The following is a 24,974-nucleotide window of genomic DNA, read 5'->3' as shown; positions in this document are numbered from 1 at the left end:
TAAGAATGAAATGGAATTTTTCACTCAAGCCAACCTGTGGATTATAACCCAGGAGACAGTCTCAGAGAGCTCTGAGGACTGCTCCACCCACTAGAGGTCAAGGCGCAGTGAGGTAAGTTTGTGGGACAAGGGGTTATAGATCAAACACACTGACAGTTTACATAATTGAACACGGCAAGCAGTGAGTCATCGTGCCTCTTAGAGAATTGAGACCGGAATGCTATCTCCTAAGGAGTTAACTTGCTGGAGCTGGGAGAAAATTGGTGAGTTTTTTTTGGTTTGTTTGTTTGTTTTGTTTTTGGTGAGCAGGCATTCCTGTGGCTTCTAAGGGGATCTAGCTTATGAAGAGCGCAGATGCACAATGCACACTAAAGCAGAGGGAATCATGGTTCAAACAGCAGAGAAAAGTTTATGTTAAAATTTTGTCCTGCCTTAAAATGATTTTGTTTAATCAGATCAATGATTTTTAAACCTGTTGCATAATTGAAACAATAACATTTGGGGCAAAATAAAACGTATTATTGGGGAATTCCTGTTGTGGTGCAGCAGAAATGAATCCGACTAGGCACCACAAGGTTGTGGGTTCAATCCCTGGCCTTATTCAATGGGTTAAGGGTCCGGCGTTGCTGTGAGCTGTGGTGAAGGTCGAAGACGAGGCTTGGATCCTGCATTGCTGTTGCTGTGGCACAGGCTGGCGGCCGTAGCTCTGCTTGGACCCCTGGTCTGGGAACCTCCATATGCCAAAGGTGTGGCCCTAAAAAGATGATAGACAAAAAAAAAAAAAAAAAAGTATTGTTAAAATCAATGTCACGTGATTCTTCTTACCTTTTTAACATGGTTATTATAAAATTAAAAAATTAAATTTAAATAAATTTAAAATTACGTATGCCGGAGTTCCTGTTGTGGCACAGCAGAAATGAATCTGACCAGTATCCATGATATGCGGGTTCCATCCTCTGGCCTCTCTCAGTGGGTCAGGGATCCAGCATTGCTCTGGCTGTGCTGCAGGCCAGTAGCTGTAGCTCCGATTCAACACCTACCCTGGGAGCTTCCATGTGCCAAGAGTATGGCCCTAAAAAGACAAAAAACAAACAAATAAAATTACATATGTGACTCAATCATTTTTTTTCAAGGTTAAAAGCTGACTGACTTCTAAAATTGAAGTATGGTTAATTCAAAATGTGTTAGTTTCAAGTATATAGCAAAGAGATTCAATATGTATATTGAATATATATTCTTTTTCATGTTCTTTTTCATTATAGTTTATTAAAAAATATTGAATATATTTCCCTGTGCTATACAGTAGGGACTTGTTGATTATCTATTTTACATATAGTAGTTTGGATCTGCTAGTCCCAAACTCCTAATTTATCCCCCCAATTCCCCTTTGGTAACTATGTTTGTTTTCTATGACTGAGTCTGTTTCTGTTTTGTAAATAAGTTCATTTGTATCATATCTGAGATTCCACATATAAGTGATATCATCTGATGCTTGTCTTTCTCTGGCTCATATTTTATTTCTTAAGTGGCTTTCAAGGTCTGTGCTCTTTTTTGTTATTGTTGTTTGTTTTTTGTTTATTAGGGCCATACCCGCAGGATATGGAAGTTCCCAGGCTAGGGGTCGAATTGCCAGATCTGAGCTGTGTCTGCAATCTATACCACAGCTCACAGCAAGGCTGGGTCATTAACCCACTGAGTGAGGCAAGGAATCGAACCTGTGTTCTCATGGATACTAGTCAAGTTCGTTTCCCCTGAGCCACGAGGGGGAACTCCTGGAGGTCTGTGCCCTTAATTGCTAAGTAGTACCACTGTACCTATGAGGTGCCAGATATTAGGCAAGGTCCTGAAGATAATTCCATGAACAAGACAAATACTATTCCTTTATGACTTCAAGAAGCTTCCATGAGGAGTTCCTGTTGTGGCTCAGTGGTAACAAACCTGACTAGTATCCATGAGGATGTGGGTTCCATCCCTGGCCTCTCTCAGTGTCTTAAGGATCCTTTGTTGCTGTGGCTGTGGTTTAGGCCAGCAGCTACAGCTCCAATTCTACCCCTAGCCTGGGAACTTCCATATGCTGTGGGTGCAGCCCTGAAAAGACGACAACAAAAAAAGAAGTTTCGGTGAGCCTCATGGGAGAAAGTCAAGGCTCCAGATTCCTTTAGAGAATAACAGAAACGAGGCAACAAAATTAAGGAAGTTTTATCTTTACCTCCAAAGACTTTTGACAATGAATTGGTCTATCCCAGATTATGTATTTTATTCACTTGAAGTATGTTAGACACACATTATTTAATGCTTTTCCCACAAGAAATGACGGAATTTGTAACATGGTTATAAATCCATAAATATCTGTTGATTATCTGAGGTTAGTATTCTAAGAATCATGGCAAATTTTCAAAAATCATGACAGCCATACATGAAAATAGAAGGGACAAAAGGTTGTTTGAGAGAGAGATGAAAATTGAGGGTGATTGAGAGGGAATCAAAAAGCTTATTTTCTTTTTTTTCTTTTTAGGGCCACACCCACGGCACATGAAGGTTCCCAGGCTAGGGGTCCAATTGAAGCAGCAGCTGCCAGCCTGTGCCACAGCCACAGCAACATCAGATCCGAGATGCATCTGCGACACACACCACAGTTCACAGCAACACCAGATCCTTAATCTGATCCTGATCGAGGCCAGGGGTCAAACCCGAAACCCCTCGTGGTTCCTAGTCAGATTCCTTTCCCATTGTACCACTATGGGAACTCCGCTTTTTTTTTTTTCCTTTCTTTTTAATGATTTTTATTTTTTCCATTGTAGCTGGTTTACAGTGTTTTGTCAATTTTCTACCGTACAGTAAGGTGACCCAGTCACACATACATATATACATACTTTTTTCTCCATCATAAGTGACTAGATATAGTTCCCAGTGCCAAAAAGCTTATTTTCATGCACATCTTCATTAAGGCCCGTGTAAGACCCTCAGGACCCCATGCTTCTCACACTTGGCTAAAATTAACACCACTTTTCCCTTTCTCTCCCTTTCTCTCCACAACCCACTCCTCTCCCTTTCCTTCCAAGAGGTGGCATGTGGAATTGGGGTCAGGTATATTTTGTTGTGATTCTGGCTCCCCCCCTTCTTTGCTCCCTGACATTGGAACATTTAGAAAAAATCCTCTAAACTTCATCCTTCCTTCCTCCCTCCTCCCTCCCTCCCTCCCTCCCTCCCTCCCTCCCTCCCTCCGTTCTTTCTTTCTTTCTTTCTTTCTTTCTTTCTTTCTTTCTTTCTTTCTTTCTTTCTTTCTTTCTTTCTTTCTTTCTTTCTTTCTTTCTTTCTTTCTTTCGCTGTGCCTGTGGCATATGGAGGTTCCCAGGCTAGGAGTCTAATCAGAGCCATAGCCACTGGCCTACGCCACAGCCACAGCAATGCAGGATCCAAACCGTGTCTGCAACCTACACCACAGCTCACAGCCACGCTTGATCCTTAACCCACTGAGCCAAGCCAGGGATGAAACGCGCAACCTTGAGGCTCCTAGTCGTATTCCTTAACCACTCAGCCATGACGGGAACTCCCTAAACTTCATTTTTTCTTATGTGAACAACAGAAATCATTATATTCGCTGCCTCAAAGAGTTACGTAAAGTGCCTTCAGTAGGTTCTGGCACATGTTAAGTACTTATTAAACTTTGACCATTGTATTTTCTTCAAAAGTCTGAGGACTAATGCATTAATGCCCTCAATTTATGCTTAAAACTCCCCCTCATCCAGAGCTCACAAGAAAGAAATAGCAGCCTGACCAGGCAAGGGATTAAGGATGCTATCTGTAGCCCTCCAGGGGCTTCTAGCCATATCAATTCTGGAATAAGAAAAGGATCCAAGTCTTTCTCCCTTAACTCATTAAAAATGACTTCAGGGCACATAGCATGTGCTAGAGCTGCTTAAGGGAAAACACAGCACTGAATGGAACAGTTTTGTAGCACCAAAAAACTACAGGGGGATCTGGGATTAAAAGATATAGAAGATTTGGAGTCAGATCTAGGCTCCAGCACTATTATGTAGCACTTTGGATTCTTAAATACATAATTACTTAACTTCTCTGAATCTAGGTGTCTTCATATGTAATTCTCACAGTGCTGCTAGTAAGACTCATTGTACCCGTGTAATGACTTAATAATGATGAACATTTATTGAGGACTTAATGACTTAGGGATAGGTAGCAGGATAATGATCTCATTAAATCGTGGGCGCTCCCTCTAAGGTGGGTACTAGCGATGAGGTAGGAGGTAGATGGGTCCCTGGGCTGAGAATGGCTAGGACTTGTTAGGCGGAGTAAATTGGGCCTTATTTCTCTTTGACACTTCAAGGAGAAAGTTAATAGCAGGAGCTGAGCTCTGCTGGAGTAAAAAGATAAGACGACCATTTCAATCTCCTGGGGTCAAGGAGACTTCCCCAATTACACACGTGCAGTAAGACTCCTAGGGGTCTAAAAGGGAGGGGGCACCAGGCTATAATAAGTCCTGATACCATCCCGGCACCCTTTGCTCTGGAATCCATCTTTGCCAAAAGATGCGTTCGCATATTGGGGAGGGGCCTGTGTCCGGTCAGGTGTGGGAAATAAAACAAGGTAATTGGCTGAAGGAAAACAAAGACCTGGAAGAAGTCTTCTGTATATGTGGTTTAAATCACCTTCTGCTGTGCTTCTCACGCAGGGGGACACCCACACCTACACCCCTCTTTAGGGTGTGCACTGCTTCTTTGCTTTTGACGTAAATAAACTGCTCCTTTGTGTGCTCCCCCACATGTACGGTGACTCTAACAATAAAATTTATACCTGTTTTCACAGACTTTGCCTCCTTGAAACATTCTTGCCTTCAACAGGGGGCAAGAATCAGGGCAATTCTACTTTTAGCCACTAGCTAGTCTAGTAGCTATAGGATTCCTAGTTTTTCAACAAGGCTGCCCAGGTTCAATTCCTGAGCAGACTAAGATCTTGCTTCAAGCCATCAGTCACTGCTGTCTCTCCCAGATCAGAAGTACCCCATTCCAACAGAAACGCTCAGCAATTGTCCTGGCCTTCAGCTGATGAGGAGCAGTTTGAGAAACCCACAACAGATAGTTTTGCTTATTTCCTGCACTAAGCCTCTACATGCTACTGTTACAAGAGCAGCCACAGATTCCTGAAGTTGGAGCCCTGGTCCATGGCCTTGTCCCCAGAAGATGACACTTAGAGAGGTTTATTGCTTGATTTACTTGATGGATGCTAAGAGTGGTGAGAAGCCACTGATTTAGTTTTAGTGCTTGAGAAAATACTGAATTTGGGGAGATGAGCGGCTGTGGAGGGGAACTGAAAGATTAACTACCATTAATTAAAGCATTAGCTGCAGATGTATTCAAGCCTCATCCTTTATGGGAGCTGTCACCTCTTACATCAGCTGAGGGAAATGCAGGCTCTGGAGTAGGCTTTTCTCCTCTTCACAAAGGGGAATTTGTAGAATGGTCCTTTTTGCTTTTTAGGGCCGCACGCTGGGCATTTGAAAGTTCCCAGGCTAGGGGTCCAATCAGAGCTGTAGCTGCGGGCCTATGTCACAGCCAGCAACTTGGAATCCAAGCTGTGTTTGTGACCTACGTCACAGCTCTTGGCAAACGCCGGGTCTTTAACCCATCAAGCAAGGCCAGGGGTTGAACCCACATCGTCATGGATACCAGTTGGGCTCATTACCACTGAGCCACAATGGGGACTTCCCAAAGTGGTCCTTCTTGACCTCTAATGTTCATTTGAGTCATCTTGAGGCCTTATTAAAAGTACAGAGTCTGGGAATTCCCATTGTGGCACAGTGGAAATGAATCTGACTAGGAACCATGGGGTTGTGGGTTTGATCCTTGGAATCGCTCAGTGGGTTAAGGATCTGGTGTTGCTGTGAGCTGTGGTGTAGGTCACAGAAGAGGCTCGGATCTGACATTGCTGTGGTTGTGGTGTAGGCCAGCAGCTACAGCTCCAATTTGATGCCTAGTCTGGGAACCCCCATATGCCCCAGGTGCGGCCCTAAAAGGAAAAAGAAAAAAAAATACAGAGTCTGGAATTCTCTTGGGGCACAGTGGGTTAAGGATCTGGTGTTGTCACTGCAGCGGCTTGGCTTGCTGCTTTGGCACAGATTTGATCAGTGGTCTGGGAACTTCCACATGCCATGGGCGTGTCCAAAAAAAACTAAAGTAGAGCATCTGATTCAGTAGGTCTGGGGTGCTGCTGAGCATCTGCATTGGAACAGGCTTCCAGGAGAGGCCAGTGCTGCTGGTCTGCAGAACACATTTTGAGTAACTAATCAAGAGCGTTTATGTTCTGCTTTTCACCTGTTTCCCTCAGCCCGCTCCAAGCGAATGTGAAACCACTAGGTGGCGCCAGGGGTCGGGGGGTGGGGAGGCTCCCAGGAGTTCATGTCTCAGCACAGAAAGAATTGGCAAAAACACACACACACACACACACACACACACACGAACGAACGAACGAAAGAAAGAAATAAAACCTCAGTGAAGAATAATGTTATCCTCATCAAATGTTAACCCTTGCTATTCCTCTTTTTCACTCCTGATATTCCATGTTTCTTTCTATAATCATTCCCATTCTGTCTCAAGAAGATCCTTTAGGAATTTTCAGATTAGATCCACTGGCAGCAAATTCACTCGGTTTTCCTTCATCTGAGAAAATCTCTTTTCACTTTCATTCCTGAAGGATATTCTCACTGGATACAGAATTCTGTTAACAGTTCCTTTCCCTTAGCACTTAAAAAATGGTGTGCTATTTCCTTCTGGCCTCCATGGCTTCTAATGAGAAATCACAGGAATTAGAGACATTTTGCCCCAGTAAGCAATGTGGCATCTCTGTATGGATCCTTTTTTAAATTTAATTTTTAAATTTTTTTTTGTATTTCCTAGGGCTGTACCTGTGGCATATGGAGGTTCCCAGGCTGGGGGGTCAAATCAGACCTACAGCTGCTGGCCTACGCCACAGCCACAACAACGCCAGATCCGAACCATGTCTGTGACCTACACCGCAGCTCAGGGCAATGCCAGATCCTTAACCCACTGAGGTAGGCCAGGGATTGAACCCAAAACCTCATGGTTCTTAGTCAGATTTGTTTCTGCTGTGCCATGATGGGAACTCCTCACACAGCTTCTTGAATCTGCAGATTTTGCCTTTCCTCAAATTTGTGAAGATTTCGGCTTTTTGTCAGCCCTGATCTCGTCCTCTTCTCCAAATATTAGATATACTGTTATTGTCCTACCAGCCCTTCAGATTCTGTTTCTTTCTTTAAAGTTTAATTGTGGGAAAGAACACATATTAAATTTACCATCTGAACCATTTCCAAGTATTCAGTTCAGTAGTGTGAAGTGTATTTATAGTATTGTGCAACCAATATCCAGAACTTTTCATTTTGTAAAACTGAAACCCTATACCCATTAAATGGCACCCCATTTCCTCCTCTCCTTAGCCCCAGCAACCATCAGTTAACTTCTCTCAATATGAATTTGACTTCTCTACACACCTCATATAAGTGAAATCACACACTATTTTGTGGTATTTTTTTGGTTTTTGTTTTTTTTTGTGACTGGCTTGTTTCAGTTAGCATAATATCCTAAAGGCTCATTTATTCTGTAGCATGTGTCAGATTTTTCTTCCTTTTTAAGAATGAATAGGGAGCTCCCTTTGTGGCTCAGTGGTAACAAACCTGACAAGTATCCACGAGAACTCAGGTTTGATCCCTGGCCTTAATCAGTGGGTTAGTATCCAGCATTGCTGGGAGCTGTGGCATAGGTCAGCAGTGCAGCTCTGATTCAACGCCTGGTCTGGGAACTTCCATATGCCACAGGTCTTTTGCCTAAATAGAAACAAACAAACAAACAAACAAACAAAGACCAAAACAACCCACCAAGCATAATGAGTAATATTCCACTGCATGGATATACTGCATTTTTTTAGTCATTTATCTGTCTATGGACACTTGCATTGTTTCCTTATTCTGCCTATTGTGAACAGTGCAATTATGAATATGGATCTGCAAATATCTCTTCAAGACCCTGCTGTTAATTCTTTTGTAAATTTCTCATTGTGGAGCAGCAGAAACAAATCTGATTAGTATCCATGAGGATGCAGGTTCAATCCCTGGCCTTGCTCAGTGGGTCCAGGATCCAGCATTGCCATGAGCTTCAGTATAGGTCACAGATGTGGCTTGAGTCCCTTGTTGTTGTGGCTGTGGCCAGCATCTGCATCTCTAATTTGACCCCTAGCCTGGGAACTTCCATGTGCTGCAGCTGAGGCCCCAAAAACCAAAAAAAAATAAATAAAAGAAGAATTAATAAATTTTACAGTTCACATTTCAAAGACTACAAAGAGGTCCAGTGAAAAGTTGTCCTCCTATTCTGTCCCCAATCCTTCTAGCCCCTCCACCAGGTAACCACAATCATGAAATCTCGAGTATTTTTTCCAGACATATTGTGGTACATAAACAAGTATTATTTATATTATTTTCCTTTTACACAGCTAGTGGCACTCTATGCTCTACTTTTCATCTTGCCTTTTTTTTTTGGCTGTGCGTACAGCATATGGAGCTTCCCTGGCCAGGGATCAAATCCACGCCACAGCAACAACCTAATCCACTGCAGTGACAACGCCTGATCCTAACACGCTGTGTCACAAAAGAACTCCTCATCTTACCTTTTTAAACTTAATAATATATCCTAGCCATCTTTCTATTCCTATACATTAAAAAGCATCCTTGGGGAGTTCCTGTTCTTGCTCAGCAGTAACAAACCCGACTAGTATCCATGAGGACTCAGGTTTGATCCCTGGCCTGGTTCAGTGGGTCAAGGGTCCAGCGTTGCTGTGACTGTGGCATAGGGAACTTCCATATGACGTGGCTGCAGCCCTTTAAAAAAAAATGCCCGTTCACTTTTGAGGTAGTATGGTTTTCTATTTGATGGTGTGTCAAAATTTAGACAGTCTCTTATGGATGGACATCTATGGTGCTTCCAATCTGCTGCTATTTAAACTATGATTCAATGAATAACTTTGTCATGTCTTTTTTTTTTTTTTTCTTTTTCTGGGGTCGCTCCCACAGCATATGGAGGTTCCCAGGCTAGGGGTCAAGTCGGAACTGTAGCCACCAGCCTACGCCAGAGGCTCAGCAACTTGGGATCCAAGCCGAGTCTGCATCTTACACCACAGCTCACTGACAACGCTGGATCCTCGACCCACTGAGCAAGACCAGGGATCGAACCCACAACCTCATGGTTCCTAGTCCGATTGTTTAACCACTGTGCCACGACGGGAACTCCTGCTATGTCATTTAATACATGTGCAATGTGTTAGGTGGGGGAATTTCTCAAAGTGACCTTGCTTGGTCTAAGGGGGTATGCATTTATAATTTAATCAGCATTGCCAAATCACACTCCCACCAGCAATATACGAACGCTCCTATATATATATTTCCACAGCATGGCCAATGCATTGTTAGATATTGAACCAATGATAGGTGGAAAATTGTAGATTATTTTGCATCTACCTTACTGTGTATGAGACTGAGCACTTTCTCAGAAGTTTAAAAGCTACTTGTATATTTTGCCAACATCCTTGGTACATACTTCTTAAAAATCACTCAGCTGCAAATTCCTCCAAAAGTTCCCTCAGGAGAAGCCCTCAGACATGGACTTCCTGGGTCAGAATTTGCATTTTTAAAGATCTGTCTCCACAAGTTGCCAGTTGATCCTCCTGCCAGGACACAGACCCGAGACATCTCCCTTCAGTCACCATCGGCTCTGTGCCTCATAGGTGGGAAATGAGACCTCTATGTTCTCAGAGGTGGCGGCTGGCACCTCTAAGCCCACCCGTGGAGGGGGAGGGGCAGGCCCCGCCAGGCCCCCACTCCCCCCCCCCCCGGGCACCCCACTCCCCCCGCCGGGCACCCCCCCATCCCCCTACCCCGTCGCCTTCAGCCCCGCCCCCGTCACCTTCAGCCCCTCCCGGTTACCTTCAGCCCCCCGCCAGCTCCCCGCCCCGCCCGCTGAGCAGCTCCACCCTCCCGCCTGCGCAGCCCCGCCCCACCTGCTGCCCCGCCTTGCCCCGGGGCTGCATGGCCCCGCCCCGTGCGTGCTCTGGCGTCCCTCGTCACGTGATGCCAGCGCACGGTTCAGGAGGGGTGACGGCGACCGTTGCTGCGGTTGGCCCTGTCTGCACTCGCGTGACTCCCCTTGAGTGAAGCGCCCTGAGCCGTGATGGCGAGCGCCTAGGGGAAGGCGCAGACGAGCCCAGGGCCGCCTTCCCTGACTGCGCTGGCCTCCCGGTCCCAGAGCGCGCGCCCGCGCCGTTGCTAGGCAGCCGCCTCTGGGCGCAGAGGGCGGGGTAGGCTTACGCGGAAGGGTCCGGTTGCTTGTGCTCGGGAGAGGGTGTGACTTTGGAGCGTAGTAGTGCCAGGCGGAGGGCCATGGAGCAGTACTGCATCTTGGGCCGCATAGGCGAGGGCGCTCATGGCATCGTCTTCAAGGCCAAGCATGTGGAGGTGAGCACCCAGTCCTTCCTTCGGTTCCTTTGAGATCTACCCTATGTTCCCACGCACGCATGGGCCATTGCTCCTGCCTCCCCTCAGCTTTTTGTGGCGTCCGCCTATCTCTTGCCCCCTTGGCGGGGTGGGGTGCGGCCAGCTGTCAGCGGTGCTTTTAGATGGCGAGTGGTCCCTGTGAGCTGGTGTGGTTATCTCTGAGCTGTTTTCCCAGCGCTGCGACTCCTGGCCCTGATATCCCTCCAGAATGGGGTAGGGGGCGCGTTCCACTCTCACGAGGGCCTCAAGCCTGGCATCCCATTCCTTTTCCCAGCCCGGGATGGGGTAGCAGTGTCTGCGTCCTGTCCCAAACAGACTGGAGAGATCGTGGCCCTCAAGAAGGTGGCCCTACGGCGGCTGGAGGATGGCATCCCCAACCAGGCCCTGCGGGAGATCAAGGCCCTGCAGGAGATTGAGGACAGTCAGTATGTGAGTAGGGCTGGTGCCCTGTGCTGGGCTTCCTGCCCTTATCCACTCACTTCCACCCTGGGGACTTGCTGTCGTTTGCTTCCTCCCCCCTCACTACTCCCTTTCCTGTCCACGTGTTCACCCTTATTCCCCCCCCCCAGTTATTTCATTCCTCACTCACTCCCTCTCTGTTCACCCACTTATTTCTTTGTGTACTTATTCATTTATTCACTAACATCCCTTTTTGCTCAAAACTTCTAATGAATTCTAATGATAAGGATAATTGCCACCCATTGAGCTCCCATTGTGTTCTGCAGGCTGGATTAACTGCTTTGTGTACATTGTCATTCTTTTTTTTTTTTGTCTTTTTAGGGCCACGCCCACAGCATATGGCGGTTCCCAGGCTAGGGGTCTAATCAGAGCTGTCTGTAGCTGCCGGCCTACCACAGCCACAGCAACGTGGGACCTGAGCCCTGTCTGTGACCTACACCACAGCTCACAGCAACACCGGATCCTTAACCCACTGAGTGAGGCCAGGGATCTAACCTGCAACCTCATGGATCCTAGTCAGATTCGTTTCCACTGAGCCATGGTGGGAACTCCACATTGTCCTTCTGAGTTTTCTCCTCTGATTGGGAATCAGTACATGTTAACCTTGGGGCCCCCATAGGCTCTGCCCTCTGCTGGGCACTGGTGACGAACACTGACCCTGACCCTGACCTGGCTCTCGAGACAGGACAGAGGCTGCGAGACCCTCCTGGCCTCCTTTGTGCTGTGATGGGCCCTGGAGGGGCTGTGGGTACAGGAGGAGAGACCGCACCCGCCCAGCCTCATTCTCTCTGTGCACTTCTCTCTTGACCATGTCCTGAGTAGAGAATGTGTGTAATTTCCTGGGGAATGCCAGGGGCAGGTCCACCCACCCAACAGTGGGTGATACTCTGGCTTGCTTCTTATCCTCTGGAGATGTTCGTGCTACATCAGTGCCAAAACCATATTATACAACTGCATGTGTCATCCTAGTTTGTGCGAAAGTATTTTGTATACACCTGTGCATATATGTCTGTATGTGCCATGTCTGTTGCAAAGTCTGGTGGAATATACTTGTGAGGTTGACAGTAGGTGATAGTATTTTTCTTTTGCGATTTTTTTTTTTGCTTATGAGTTTGTGTATTATCTGAATGTTATGTGTTTGTCTCAATCTGTAAAGTGATTGTCTCCTACTCTCAAAATCAGAAAAGCAGTAATATGGCCCCTCTCTCTCTCTCTCTTTTTTTTTTTTCTTCTGCTTTTTAGGGGCTGCACCCGCAGCATATGGAGGTTCCCAGGCTAAGGGTCTAATCAGAGCTACAGCTGCCAGCCTACACCACAGCCACAGCAATGCCAGATCCAAGCCTCTTCTGTGAGCTACACCACAGCTCACAGCAACACTGGATCCTTATCCCACTGAGTGAGGCCAGGGATCAAACCTGCAACCTCATGGTTCCTAGTCAGATTCCTTTCTGCTGACCCATGATGGGAACCCCACATTGTCCTTCTGAGTTTTCTCCTCTGATTGGGGAATCAGTACATTTTAACCTTGGGGTCCCCATAGGCTCTACCCTCTGCTGGGCACTGGTGACAAACACTGACCCTGACCTGGCTCTTGAGAACTGAAGTGAAAGTAGTAAGGAGGTGGACAGAGGTGCAGGACCCTCCTGGCCTCATTTGTGCTGTGATGGGCCCTGGAGGGGCTGTGGGTACAGGAGGAGAGACACTGCACCCGCCAGCTTCATTTTCTCTGTGCACTTCTCTCTTGACTGTGTCCTGAGTAGAGAATGTGTGTAATTTCCTGGGGAAATCCCAAGGGCAGGTCCACCCACCCAACAGTGGGTGATACTCTGGCTTGTTGCTTATCCTCTGGAGATGTTCGTGCTACATCAGTGCCAAAACCATATTATACAACTGCATGTGTCATCCTGGTTTTGTGCAGAAGTATTTTGTATACATCTGTGCATACATATCTGTATGTGCCATGTCTGTTGCAAAGTCTGGTGGAATATACTTGTGAGGTTGACAGTAGGTGATAGGATTTTTCTTTTGTGATTTTTTTTTTATCAGTTTGTGCATTATCTGAATGTTGTGTGTTGTTTCAATCTGTTAAAATGATTGTCTCCTACTCTCAAAATCAGAAAAGCAGTAATATGGCCCTTCACTTTTTTTTTTTTTTTTTCTTCTGCTTTTTAGGGCCACACCCACAGCATATGGAGGTTCCCAGGCTAAGGGTCTAATCAGAGCTACAGCTGCCAGTCTACACCACAGCCACACCAATGCCAGATCCAAGCCACTTCTGTGACCTACACCAGAGCTCATGGCAACACCGGATCCTTAACCCACTAAGCAAGGCCAGGGATCGAACCCGCAACCTCATGGTTCCTAGTCGGATTCCTTTCCCTTATGCCAGAGCGGAAACTCCTCCAGTCTCTTTTTCTATTCATTCAACACTTAAGTTTCTCTTGCCTGACAAGTACATCTAGGCTCCAGGAGTACAGAGCAGCCTCCTTCCTGTTCTCGCCTTGGAGCCTTGTGCTCTCTGTCGCCCTGCCCAGAACTCCTTCCCAGATCCCTGCATAAGTGAGCCCAGCCCATCTCTTCTGTCTTCATCAGAACCTTCAGCAGGATACCCCATAGATTTGTTCTTACGCCTGTCAGTCATTTGTCCCCCTGAGCTCCTTAAAGCCCATCAGGACCCCCTAGCTCTTGCTCCTGCTCACTGCTGTGCAGCCTGGCCCTTGTGACCTGTGGGCCCTCAGGAAGTATATGTGACATATCTCCTGCTGTCCCAGCGCTGGGAGATGTGATCACCAGTGCCTTCTCTTGGTTCTGGGAGTTAATGGCTGTAGAAGAAACAGGAGGAGACCTGTGTGTGTGTGTGTGTTTCCAGGTGATTTTCCAGTTCGTAGGCTGGGTGGGGGACCAGACACTGCCCTAAGTGGATTTTCTTAGACCTCCTTTCTCCTGCGCCTTTACTGGAGCATTAGAGTAGGGTCTTGCCTTCTGTTGGGAGAGGGGAGCACATGAGAGCACCCAGCTCCCTGATGCTAAGCTCAGATCTCCTGTCCCCTTTTCTGCCTGGTCTTCTGTTGGGGCAAGAGCTGAGGGTCCCACAGAGGGTGTGAGCCACGTGAGTCTGGGGGCTGATGGGATGCCTCTCCCCCCTCCCCCACAGGTTGTGCAATTGAAGGCTGTGTTCCCGCACGGTGCAGGCTTTGTGCTGGCCTTTGAGTACATGCTGTCAGATCTGGCGGAGGTGCTGCGCCACGCCCAGAGGCCACTGGCCCAGGCACAGGTCAAGAGCTATTTGCAGATGCTGCTCAAAGGCGTCGCCTTCTGCCATGCCAACAACATTGTGCACCGGGTCAGTTCCAGCCTGGGCTGGGGTGGGACCTGGGGGACCATGATGTAGGGCATGCTTGGAGAGGGGACAGAGGGGGCAGGCCCATGTGTGGGTGGCCAGGGGTATAGCCCTGCAGGAGGTGCGGTCCTGGGCTGACCCGGGTGCTCCGCCTGCCCAGCTCTCTTATCCCGAGGTCCCATGGGGGCTCACAAGGAACCAATGCCTCTTTTTGTGCCCTCAGGACCTGAAACCAGCCAACTTGCTAATCAGCGCCTCGGGCCAGCTCAAGATAGCGGACTTTGGCCTGGCCCGGGTCTTTTCCCCAGATGGCAGCCGCCTCTACACGCACCAGGTGGCCACCAGGTAGGGAGGACCAGTTCCCAGGCAGGACCTGGGCAATGGCCAGGCCCCAACCCTCCCACTGGGGTAGAGATGCTTCTGGACCTTCTGTTCAAACAGTGCTCCTGGAGCTGGTGTGGGGGTCAGGGTGACCTTCTGGGGCAGGCAGCTTCCTGACAGACCGGTGACCTGGCTCTGACCACCTGCTATCCTCTCACAGGTGGTACCGAGCCCCTGAGCTCCTGTATGGTGCCCGCCAGTACAATCAGGGTGTCGACCTGTGGTGAGCCTCCTGTGGACTGGGCAGGGGGTGGGGTGTGGGTGCTCGAGTGTTCTGTTCCCGCTGGGCATTGAGGTCTCCAGGCTATTAGGGGCTGATTTCCTGCTGTGAGCTTAAACATGCAGGGGTGCCCTGGGGTGTCTCCCTTGGTGAGAGTGTCTCTGAGGAGTTGTGGTCACTGTTCTTTTCCATGAGAGTTTTGAGCTGGGTGGGGGTCAGGTGGGATGGGAGTGGCTGTCCCAGGAGGAGGTCTCTGGGTGGAGGTTGGGGAGGTGGTCCGGCCATGGAACGTCTGTTTGCAGGGAGTGACACCCTGAGACACAGTGTCCCAGAGCCTGGGGCCCTGGATGGGAAGGCCCGAACAGTTCTCTAGGGTAGGATGGTCTGTTTCTGCCTGAAACTGTGAGACTTGGGGGCCGTTTTGGAGGTCTTCCCCAGGATGGGAGGATGGGGTGTGTGTCCAGAATGGGAGGCTCTGAGAGGTCTTAGAACTGCTGAGGGGTTGAGGCCTGAGAGCTGCAGAGGAAGGGGCATAAGTTCTGCGTTCTAGACTTGAGGTCTTTCCCGGTTTGGGGGTCTGTACTCTTCACTCTGAAGCCTCTAGGCTACTCTGTGGGTGTTTTGACCCTGGTGTCAGGTGTGAGTGCTGGTGCGGGGAGATCGGTGGCTGTGCTGAGATCTCTGAGATGTTTGTGTTCTGTATGTGCAGGGCCGTGGGATGCATCCTGGGGGAGCTGTTGAACGGGTCCCCCCTTTTCCCAGGGGAGAATGACATCGAACAGCTTTGCTGTGTGCTTCGCATCTTGGGCACCCCCAGCCCTCAAGTCTGGCCGGTTTGTAGGGCCCTGTGGAGGGGAGGGGTGGGACAGGTGTCCTCTGTCCCCCCAAGAGCTAGTGAGTCCCCTGGCCCACACCTTCTCTCCGGTGGCCCCACAAGTCCCTGACCTACCATTCTCTGTCCTGGCTCAGCTCAGGGGCTCCTCCTGCCCTGCTGGAGGCAGGAGAGCTGGTCCGTGTCCCATCCCCTGTCTGTTCCGACCTGTCCCTGGCACTCACGCAGCTCTTACCCAGCTGGGCGCAGAGTGGGCTCCCGAGAAGTGGAGGAAGGACTGAAGGACTGATTGAGTGCGTGATGACAGAGTGACCTGGTACAAGCAGGGGCTTGGCAGGGCGAGTGCCAGCCCTAATGGGCCTGCTTCTCCTCCAGGAGATCACAGAGCTGCCTGACTACAACAAGATCTCCTTCAAGGAGCAGGCACCCGTGCCCTTGGAGGAGGTGCTGCCCGATGCCTCTCCCCAGGCCTTGGACCTGCTGGGGCGGTTCCTCCTCTACCCTCCACTCCAGCGCATTGCAGCCTCCCAGGTAGGCGACACCTAGTGCCCTGAGCCTCCTCGTTCGTGCTCATGTGACCCAGCAGGTTGAGGTCCCCCAGAACCTGTGATGGGCTCGGACAGAACCCCTGGAGCCAGGGCAGGAGGGTGTGGAGCAGCTGAGCCTCTCCTGAGCAGACCCCAGAGGGGCTGTGGTGGCCAGGGGTAGCCCATTAGAAGGGCGTGCCCACATTGCAGAAGAGCGCATCTCCAGGTTATTGGTGACTCACCTCTTCGTGCCTTTATTCCTTCAATAAGTATTTACTCAGCATCTGGCACACGCCAGGCATTGTCCTGGGCCCTGGTGCAGAGTGAACAGACAGACGCAGCTCATGCCTGTGGGGTGTCCAGCCTGTGGTGAGGCAGGGCAGCCAGTCTGTGACAGCCCTGAGGAGTGATGTTGGGACTGACTTTGGGGTCACGTAAGGCTTCCTGGAGAAGGATCGGTTTAAGCACAGGGAGCTGTTTCCCCAAGAGAAATAATGAGCAGAGGCCTGGAGAGGAGAACCCAGGAGAGGTGGATTGTGGCTGGAAGGCAGGGGAGGAGGGCAGGGCCACCCGCTGATGGCAGGGATGGCATCAGAGCCTCTGTCAGGTGTACCTGTCCTCCCCTTCTTGCCCTTGGCACTCATACCCTGGTAAGTTCCCATGTCAGCAGTGCCTTCAGAGTGTACTGAGGCCAACCGAGCCCTTCTCAGCTCCCTGCTGCTGTCCCCAGTCTAAGTCACCCCCCCGCCCCCACCCCATTGTAAGCTTCCCCTCCTGCCCATTCCCCTGGCCGAGAGGGGGATCTTGTCCAGGGAGGCTGTCACACCCTCCCCTGCAGGGCCCTCCTGTGGCTCCCTCTCAGAGGAGAAACTCAGGTCCTAGTGGCCCTCAGGCATCACACACTAGGGGCCATCCCCTTGGTGACCCTGCCAGCTTCCATTCCACTTGCTCTGGGGCCCCTCCATGTCCCTGGGCCTCACTCATTCACCCTTCAGGTCTCTTCTCAAGCGCCACCTCCCGGGGGCTTCCCCTGCCCCTCTTCAGGTCTGCAGCCTCTCCGCTGTTCCTCTTTCCTCCTCACTGTCCTCCCCCCACAGCACTCATCATCCAGTGTGCTCTTTCTCCTACTACTTTACATGATTTATTACCCTACTCCTCTTTGCTCTGTTTGCTGCTGCATCCTGGGTCCCTGGAGCAGTGCTCGGGCAGCAAGCACTCAGAGGCTTGGAGTCAGCTGCACTGATGAGCAGAGGGAGGAAAGCCTCTTCAGGGCCATGTTCACATCTCCCCCTCAAAGGGAAGTGAGCTGAAGCTGGGATGGGGAGGTGACTGGTTTCCTTTTGCTGTCCCTTGCTTGCTGCCTTCAGGCCCTCCTGCACCAGTACTTCTTCACAGCTCCCCTGCCGGCCCACCCCTCGGAGCTGCCGATTCCCCACCGCCCAGGGGGACCTACCCCCAAGGCCCACCCAGGGCCTCCCCACGTCCATGACTTCCACGTGGACCAGCCTCTGGAGGAGTCGCTGTTGAACCCGGAGCTGATTCGGCCCTTCATCCTGGAGGGCTGAGATGCTGGGCCAGGCCCCGCCAGCGTGCTCCCCACCAGAACCACCCAGGCCTCTTGTTCCCCAACTCTGGCCTGATTCAGCCACAGGCTGTACCTGGTCCTGCTCTCAGCTGGGTGATGAGGACATCCAGCCCCAGCAGAGGGCACCTGCGGCCTGCGCTGTCAGCTCCCATCTGTGTGCTGCTGACAGGTCCATCCAAGGAGGCAGTGAGTGCTGCTGCTGTGTCTGCCACCGTGCTGCTTCTCTAGCTGCCACCTTCTTGGTCAGGGACGGCCTCGGTAGAGCCATCTGGGGGAGCACTGAGTGTGAGATGTCAGAAACCCAAGTGGGAAGGGAAGGGTGGTTTGATTTTGTTCTCAGAGACGTTAAGCGCTAGTTCAGTTTTGAGATTTAGGATAAAACCCAAATAGTCCTACCTGATGTGTACCCCTCTTCTGCTCCTGTTGAGGGACGTGCCTGAGGTAGCATGGTCTCCTGGCCCTTGCTTGTCTCTGGTCACTTGGAAAGTAGCCCCATTCATGGCCACCTTAGTCTTGGGGACTTTCTAGGTGCTTCATGTCTTGGAGCTCCCACTTGGAGGTGAGATGACAGAAGTCAAGGCCAGGGATGGCTCAAATTGGGGACCCAGTAAGTGACCCTCCACATTTTTTTTTTCTTTTTCAGGGCCAAACCTTTGGCATATGAAAGTTCCCAGGCGAGGGGTCAAATCAGAGCTACAGCTACACCACAGCCATAGCAACACCAGATCTGAGCCTCATCTGCAACCTACACCACAGCTCATGGCAACATCGAATCCCCAATCCTCCAAGCAAGGTCAGGGATTGAACCCACATCCTCATGGATCCTAGTTGGGTTTGTTAATAACCACTGAGCCACGAGGTGAACTCCGTGACCCTCCACATCTTAATCTGGTTACATCACCCTCAGGATAAGCATGAGCCAGGACCACACGGGCCACCTCCTTACTCAGACACCAGGCAAATAGGACAGACGTTCCTGAAAATCATTTGTTAATTCAGTAAATCCAATACAATCCGAACTGGCTCTTGTTTTTCTTTTTCTTTTTTTTTTGTCTTTTTGTTGTTGTTGTTGTTGTTATTGTTGTTGTTGTTGTTGCTATTTCTTGGGCCGCTCCCGCGGCATATGGAGGTTCCCAGGCTAGGGGTCGAATCGGAGCTGTAGCCACCAGCCTACGCCAGAGCCACAGCAACGCAGGATCCGAGCCGCGTCTGCAACCTACACCACAGCTCACGGCAACGCCGGATCGTTAACCCACTGAGCAAGGGCAGGGACCGAACCCGCAACCTCATCGTTCCTAGTCGGATTCGTTAACCACTGCGCCACGACGGGAACTCCTTGTTTTTCTTATTTAATAATTTGGTAAGCCAATTCTGAAATATATGTGGAAATGAAAGGGTTAAGAGGGGAGGCAGAAGCAGAAGAAAAGGAGAAAGATGAAAGGACTTAGCGTATCATATCCCAAGACTCAGGGCTGTAATAAATAAGAAGTGTGGAATCAGCTCACAGATACATAAAAGGAGAAACTTAGCAATCTTTTATTTTAAAACATTCATTTTGTTCCCATGTGGATAAACTCCTCTGAGCACAGAGTTCACCGAGAGAACTAACTGCTGCCACAGTCACTGCCCTCCAGGTTTTTAGAGGGCAAAGCACATTTGTTGCTTTCAGGGTAAAGTCTGAGTGTCTCATAGGTCTTCAAAGATATTTTAAGGATCTGGCCTCTGCCTGTTGGACCTAGCTACATCTGCAGACTCTAACCTTAAGTCTAGCTCAATTTCTAGTTATCTCTCATCTCCACATAAATGTGAGGCTGTACCCACACCCTGACTGCTGATCCCTGGCCAGTTCCACTCACAAAGACCCTAAACCTTAGTCCGCCCTGACATTGACCCTCACTTGGCCTTGAGCCTTATGCTGACCCTGACCCTATCACCCTGACGCTGACATACAGTCACTCACCCTCACTCAATTCTTTGCCAACTCCTTCCCCACCTATACTTGGCTTGGATCTTGGCATTGACTCTCAGCCTCACTCAAACTCTGACCCCACTTGACCTAGAATTAACCTTGTGTATGAACTTGGCTCTCATCTTCACCTTAACACTGACCCTCTAATTGACACCTTTGATGTTCATTATAACCCTGATCTTGACTTACCTTGACCACAAGTTCTCTCCCACTGGTCATGACCCAGAACATTACCATGAATGAACCACTGCTGTTCTCAATCTGATTATGACCTTTAACTCTGCTCCTAGAATGTATCCTTGCCAAAGACTATCATACCAACCTCCCCTGCCCTTGAACTTGAGCCTTGGTGCTGAACTACACTACGCCAAAGGTGAAAGAAATATCTGTACCCCAAGCCTGACCATGACCCTGATCCTAATCCTGATCTTGACCTGGACCTCAATTTCACCCTGACCTGGGTCTTCATCCAAACACAGAGCCTCATCACTGACACCCTAATCCCATCCTGACCTTGAAGCTGACCTAGACCCCGATCCTGAAATTGAACTTCACACTGACATTGACCTTCATATTTATGGTGAATGTTCATCCTCAGTCTGATCACCTTCATTTGACCCATCATATCACACTGGACCTGAACCTTGAACCTGATTTTTGACTAAACCTGATCATCTCTGATAATCACAATAATGTCCCCCCAAAGACGCCCATGTCCTGACCTATGAATATGTTGCCCTATACAAAAAAAGGGACTTTGCAGATGTGATTAAGGGTACATATTTGAGATCGAAAGAGTATCCTGGATTACGCAGATTGGGCCAGTGTAATTGGTAGTGGGGAGGGAGAGGTGGAGGAGGACTTGATTCCTTCCAGCAGCAAGAGGAAAGGAACCCCACCTTGACTTCTGATTGACCTTGGCCTTCACTCTGGTCCTGGCAGTTCTCCTCATGGTTGATCTTGACTCTAAGTCTGCACTGATGCTTAATCCTGAACATCAGCCTCACCCTCACCTTGACTGAATCCTGTTCAGAACTGGACATTCACTGTCAACCTGAATCCACCTTTCAGTCGTTCTTCCATCCTGACAACCATGATCCTCACCCTGACGCTCATCCTCTTACTGATCCTCTCCGATGGAGTCTCCACCTTGCCTCACACTGGTCCTCGAACCTGCTTCTGACACCGTGACCCTGACCATCCTCTTATCGTGACCCCTACCTGATTTAGAATTTTACCCTGGACACTCACCCTCATTCTGATCTTCATCACTGTCTGCCACCCTGACTGCTCTGACACTGAACTTGATCATGACATTTACATTGTTATCATTTATGCTAACTCTGATCTGATCTTGGCCAGGGCCACAACCAAGTCCAGAGTGAGGGTCCTGGTATCAGGGCCAAGGCTGGGGTAAGAGCCAGGGTGGGTGCCATGACAAGGGAGGCACCAGGTTTGGGGCAAGGGCCAGTGCCATGGCAGGAGGGAGGCTGGGGGTCATCGTGAAGGCGATTGTGAAGGTGGGAGTCAGGGCTAGGGAAAGTTTAGGGTGAAGTGTGTGTTAGAGTGTGCCTGGGTCAGGTAGGGACAAGGGTGGGGTAAGATGTCTGATGCTCATAAAATCAAGGGTTTTGATTAGGGCAAGGCTGAGGAAAAGGACTGAGTTCTGCGTAAGGGCTAGCACCAGGGCAAGGGCTCAAAAGGTGCTGGGTCAGGGACACCCCAAGGTCCAGCTGGTCTGTGCAAGGGCAAAGGTCAGAGCGAGGATGAATGTCAGTGTGAGGGAGGAGGCAAGGGTCTGCCGAGTGTCAGGACGATGTGAGAGCCAAGGGGCAGGGCAGAGACCAGTGGAAGGCCAAACAGAAGTGGGTTTGGCAAGCTTTGGGACCTGAGAGGGGATGCTGGCAAGGATCAACCTGGAAGGGCTCAGCCTATGGGGTGGAAGCAGGGTGGAGCAGGGTATGGCCTGTGGGGTGGAAACACCGGGAAGGCGTGGCCTGGCCAGAGCACCCAGGTCGGCAGGGGCCATTTGGGTTTGCATGAGTTGCTTCACGTTTTCTCGTTTCTGGAGGCCTGAGACCTGCTCTGAGCCGCCCAGCTGGACAAGGTAGCGCTTCCTGTCCCAAGCGACAGGCAGGGCATGGTTCATGGTCCTGGCGTGACCATGCCAGTCCAACCCTCTGGACTTCAGTTTCCCAAACCTGGGAGGGGGAGTTGGGTGGCCCTGAATATGTACTTGGCTGAGGATATGTGTGGTCCCTAAAGTCATAACCTCGGTGGCCTTTGGAGGGGTTCGCTCTGAAAGTCTCCTGCCCCTCTGGCTGCCCCTGCATCTGGAGCTCCTGGGGGTTGGCCTGTTCTGGGTACCTGTAAACAAGATAAACCCCTTTGTTTGGCTTAATGATCCCACGTCTTTTGGAATATTTGGCAATTTCCCTTCTGGAGTTTTCCTGGAAAGCCACAATTTCCACACGAGTGGCACCTTCTTCGGGCTCACCGGCTTGAACTCCCATACTGGTTGCGCCAAGTGCCTGTTGAGTGCTTTAATTTGAGTAGCACTTCCCCCCAAGCTACAGGTGTGCTGAGCTCAGCACACCCTGCAACTAAATGATTTATAGGATATTTGTGTCATGTCAGTTTTTCTCCCCTCTAGACTCTTCCCTAAGAGTGGAGTGTTTGTCTCTTGTATAACTGTGCATATAATCACTGTACACACCCAGTGTATGGCCTGACATTTAATGTACTTGCAGTGAATGAATTTATTTACTTTTAAAATACATTACTGGAGTTCCCTTCCTTCCAGCTCAGTGGTAATGAACCTGACTAGTCTCCACGAGGACCCTGGTTCAATCCCTGGCCTTGCTCAGTGGGTTCATCCCAAGTTGCAGTGAGCTGTGGCATAGGTTGCAGATGCAGCTTGGATGTGGTGTTGCTGTGGTTGTGGTATAGGCTGGCAGCTACAGCTCGGATGCGAACCCTACCCTGGGAACTTCTATATTCCCGTGAGTATGGCCCTAAAAGGACCAAAATGAAATAAGATAAAGTAAAATAAATTTTTAAAATACAGTATTATATTGGAGTTCCTGTTGTAGCTCAGTGGTAACAAACCAGACTAGTATCCATGAGGATGTAGGTTTGCTCTCTGGCCCCATTCAGAAGGTTAAGAATCCAGCATTGCCGTGAGCTGTGCTGTGGGTCACAGACATGGCTCAGATCTGGTGTGGCTGTGGCTGTGGTGTAGGGAAGGAGCTGCAGCTCCGATTTGATGCCTAGCCTGGGAGCTTCCATATGCCCCAGGTGTGGCCATGAAAAGCAAAATCAATCAATCAATCAATCAATCAATCAATGCATGATTATGTAACTTTACATAATCAGACCCTTGCGTGAATTCTGTAATTATGATTTTATTTTATTTGTCTTTTGTCTTTTTAGGGCCACACCCATGGCATATGAAGGTACCCAGGCTAGGGGTTGAATCGGAGCTGTAGCCACTGGCCTACATCACAGCCACAGCAACAAGGGATCTGAGGTGCATCTGTGGCCTACACCACAGGTCACAGCAACACTGGATCCTTAGCCCACTGAACAAGGCCAGGGATTGAACCCACAACCTCTTGGTTCCTAGTCGGATTTGTTTCTGCTGCCACCAGGACGGGAACTCCTCAACTTCACATTCTTACCAGCCAGAAAAAAATTTATTAAAGGCTGAGAGAAACTTTGGTCTTGGATGAGTGAGGGCTGTTGAAGTGGGTCCTGGGCTCAGAGAGGATGGTGGTTATTTCTGCCAGAGCTTGGAAAGCCGCATATGTGGATGGCATCCTCAGAGGGTCTGGACCATAAGAAAGCTCCGGAGGGTTTCCACTGAAGCTGTGCAGGCTCTAGAATCCAGGGTGGAACAGCCAGAAAGGCCACAAAGTTGGAGGATGCAGGTGTGGGCCTGAGGGAGAGGGAGACATGGCTCTCTGACCCCTTGCCAGGGCCACCCTGAGCCTCTTCTTAATACTTCCACAGAGAGCAGTGTGTGGGAACGGGGCCTGTGTGCCCTCGCTGAGCTAGCAGTTCCATTCCACCACCTTGGCATCTCTGCCACATGCTTTCAGCCAGTGCCTAAATTTACTCCATTGCAGCCGCCTGCTAATGGGCTCTGATGCTCTGATGGAGATCAGGGAGTTCCTGTCAAGGCACAGTGGAAATGAATACCACTAGGAACCATGAAGTTGTGGATTTGATCCCTGACCTCGTTTAGTGGGTTAAGGATCCGGCATTGCCATAAGCTGTCGTATAGGTCATAGATGCAGCTTTGATCTGGTGTTGCTGCAGCTCTGGCATAGGCTAGTGGCTACAGATCAGATTAGACCCCTAGCCTGGGAACCTCCATAAGCCATGGGAGCAGCTCCAGAAAAAGAAAAAAAAAAATGACGTGACAAAGTTATTCATTGAATCATAGTTTAAATAGCAGCAGATTGGAAGCACCATAGATGTCCATCCATAAGAGACTGTCTAAATTTTGACACACCATCAAATAGAAAACCATACTACCTCAAAAGTGAACGGGCATTTTTTTTTAAAGGGCTGCAGCCACGTCATATGGAAGTTCCCTATGCCACAGTCACAGCAACGCTGGACCCTTGACCCACTGAACCAGGCCAGGGATCAAACCTGAGTCCTCATGGATACTAGTCGGGTTTGTTACTGCTGAGCAAGAACAGGAACTCCCCAAGGATGCTTTTTAATGTATAGGAATAGAAAGATGGCTAGGATATATTATTAAGTTTAAAAAGGTAAGATGAGGAGTTCTTTTGTGACACAGCGTGTTAGGATCAGGCGTTGTCACTGCAGTGGATTAGGTTGTTGCTGTGGCGTGGATTTGATCCCTGGCCAGGGAAGCTCCATATGCTGTACGCACAGCCAAAAAAAAAAAGGCAAGATGAAAAGTAGAGCATAGAGTGCCACTAGCTGTGTAAAAGGAAAATAATATAAATAATACTTGTTTATGTACCACAATATGTCTGGAAAAAATACTCGAGATTTCATGATTGTGGTTACCTGGTGGAGGGGCTAGAAGGATTGGGGACAGAATAGGAGGACAAC

The 24,974-nt window shown here is 49.4% G+C and overlaps 1 protein-coding gene across 1 annotated transcript; it reads left to right on the top strand.

Moving 5' to 3' along the window:
* The first annotated feature begins 10,144 nt into the window (after nucleotides 1-10,144).
* Nucleotides 10,145-18,933, top strand: CDK20 (cyclin dependent kinase 20). The gene is made up of 8 exons (XM_047761131.1): nucleotides 10,145-10,531; nucleotides 10,886-10,999; nucleotides 14,184-14,372; nucleotides 14,593-14,714; nucleotides 14,911-14,973; nucleotides 15,680-15,803; nucleotides 16,178-16,333; nucleotides 17,697-18,933. The coding sequence occupies exons 1-8, from the start codon at nucleotides 10,457-10,459 to the stop codon at nucleotides 17,892-17,894; spliced, it is 1,041 nt and encodes a 346-aa protein (XP_047617087.1). The 5' UTR covers nucleotides 10,145-10,456; the 3' UTR covers nucleotides 17,895-18,933.
* Nucleotides 18,934-24,974: the final 6,041 nt, after the last annotated feature.

The sequence above is a fragment of the Phacochoerus africanus genome, chromosome 15 (genome assembly GCF_016906955.1).
Source record: "Phacochoerus africanus isolate WHEZ1 chromosome 15, ROS_Pafr_v1, whole genome shotgun sequence".
NCBI classification, from domain to species: domain Eukaryota; kingdom Metazoa; phylum Chordata; class Mammalia; order Artiodactyla; family Suidae; genus Phacochoerus; species Phacochoerus africanus.
The sequence above is the reverse complement of the archived record's forward strand: the minus strand, read 5'-3'. Positions and strand labels throughout refer to the sequence as shown.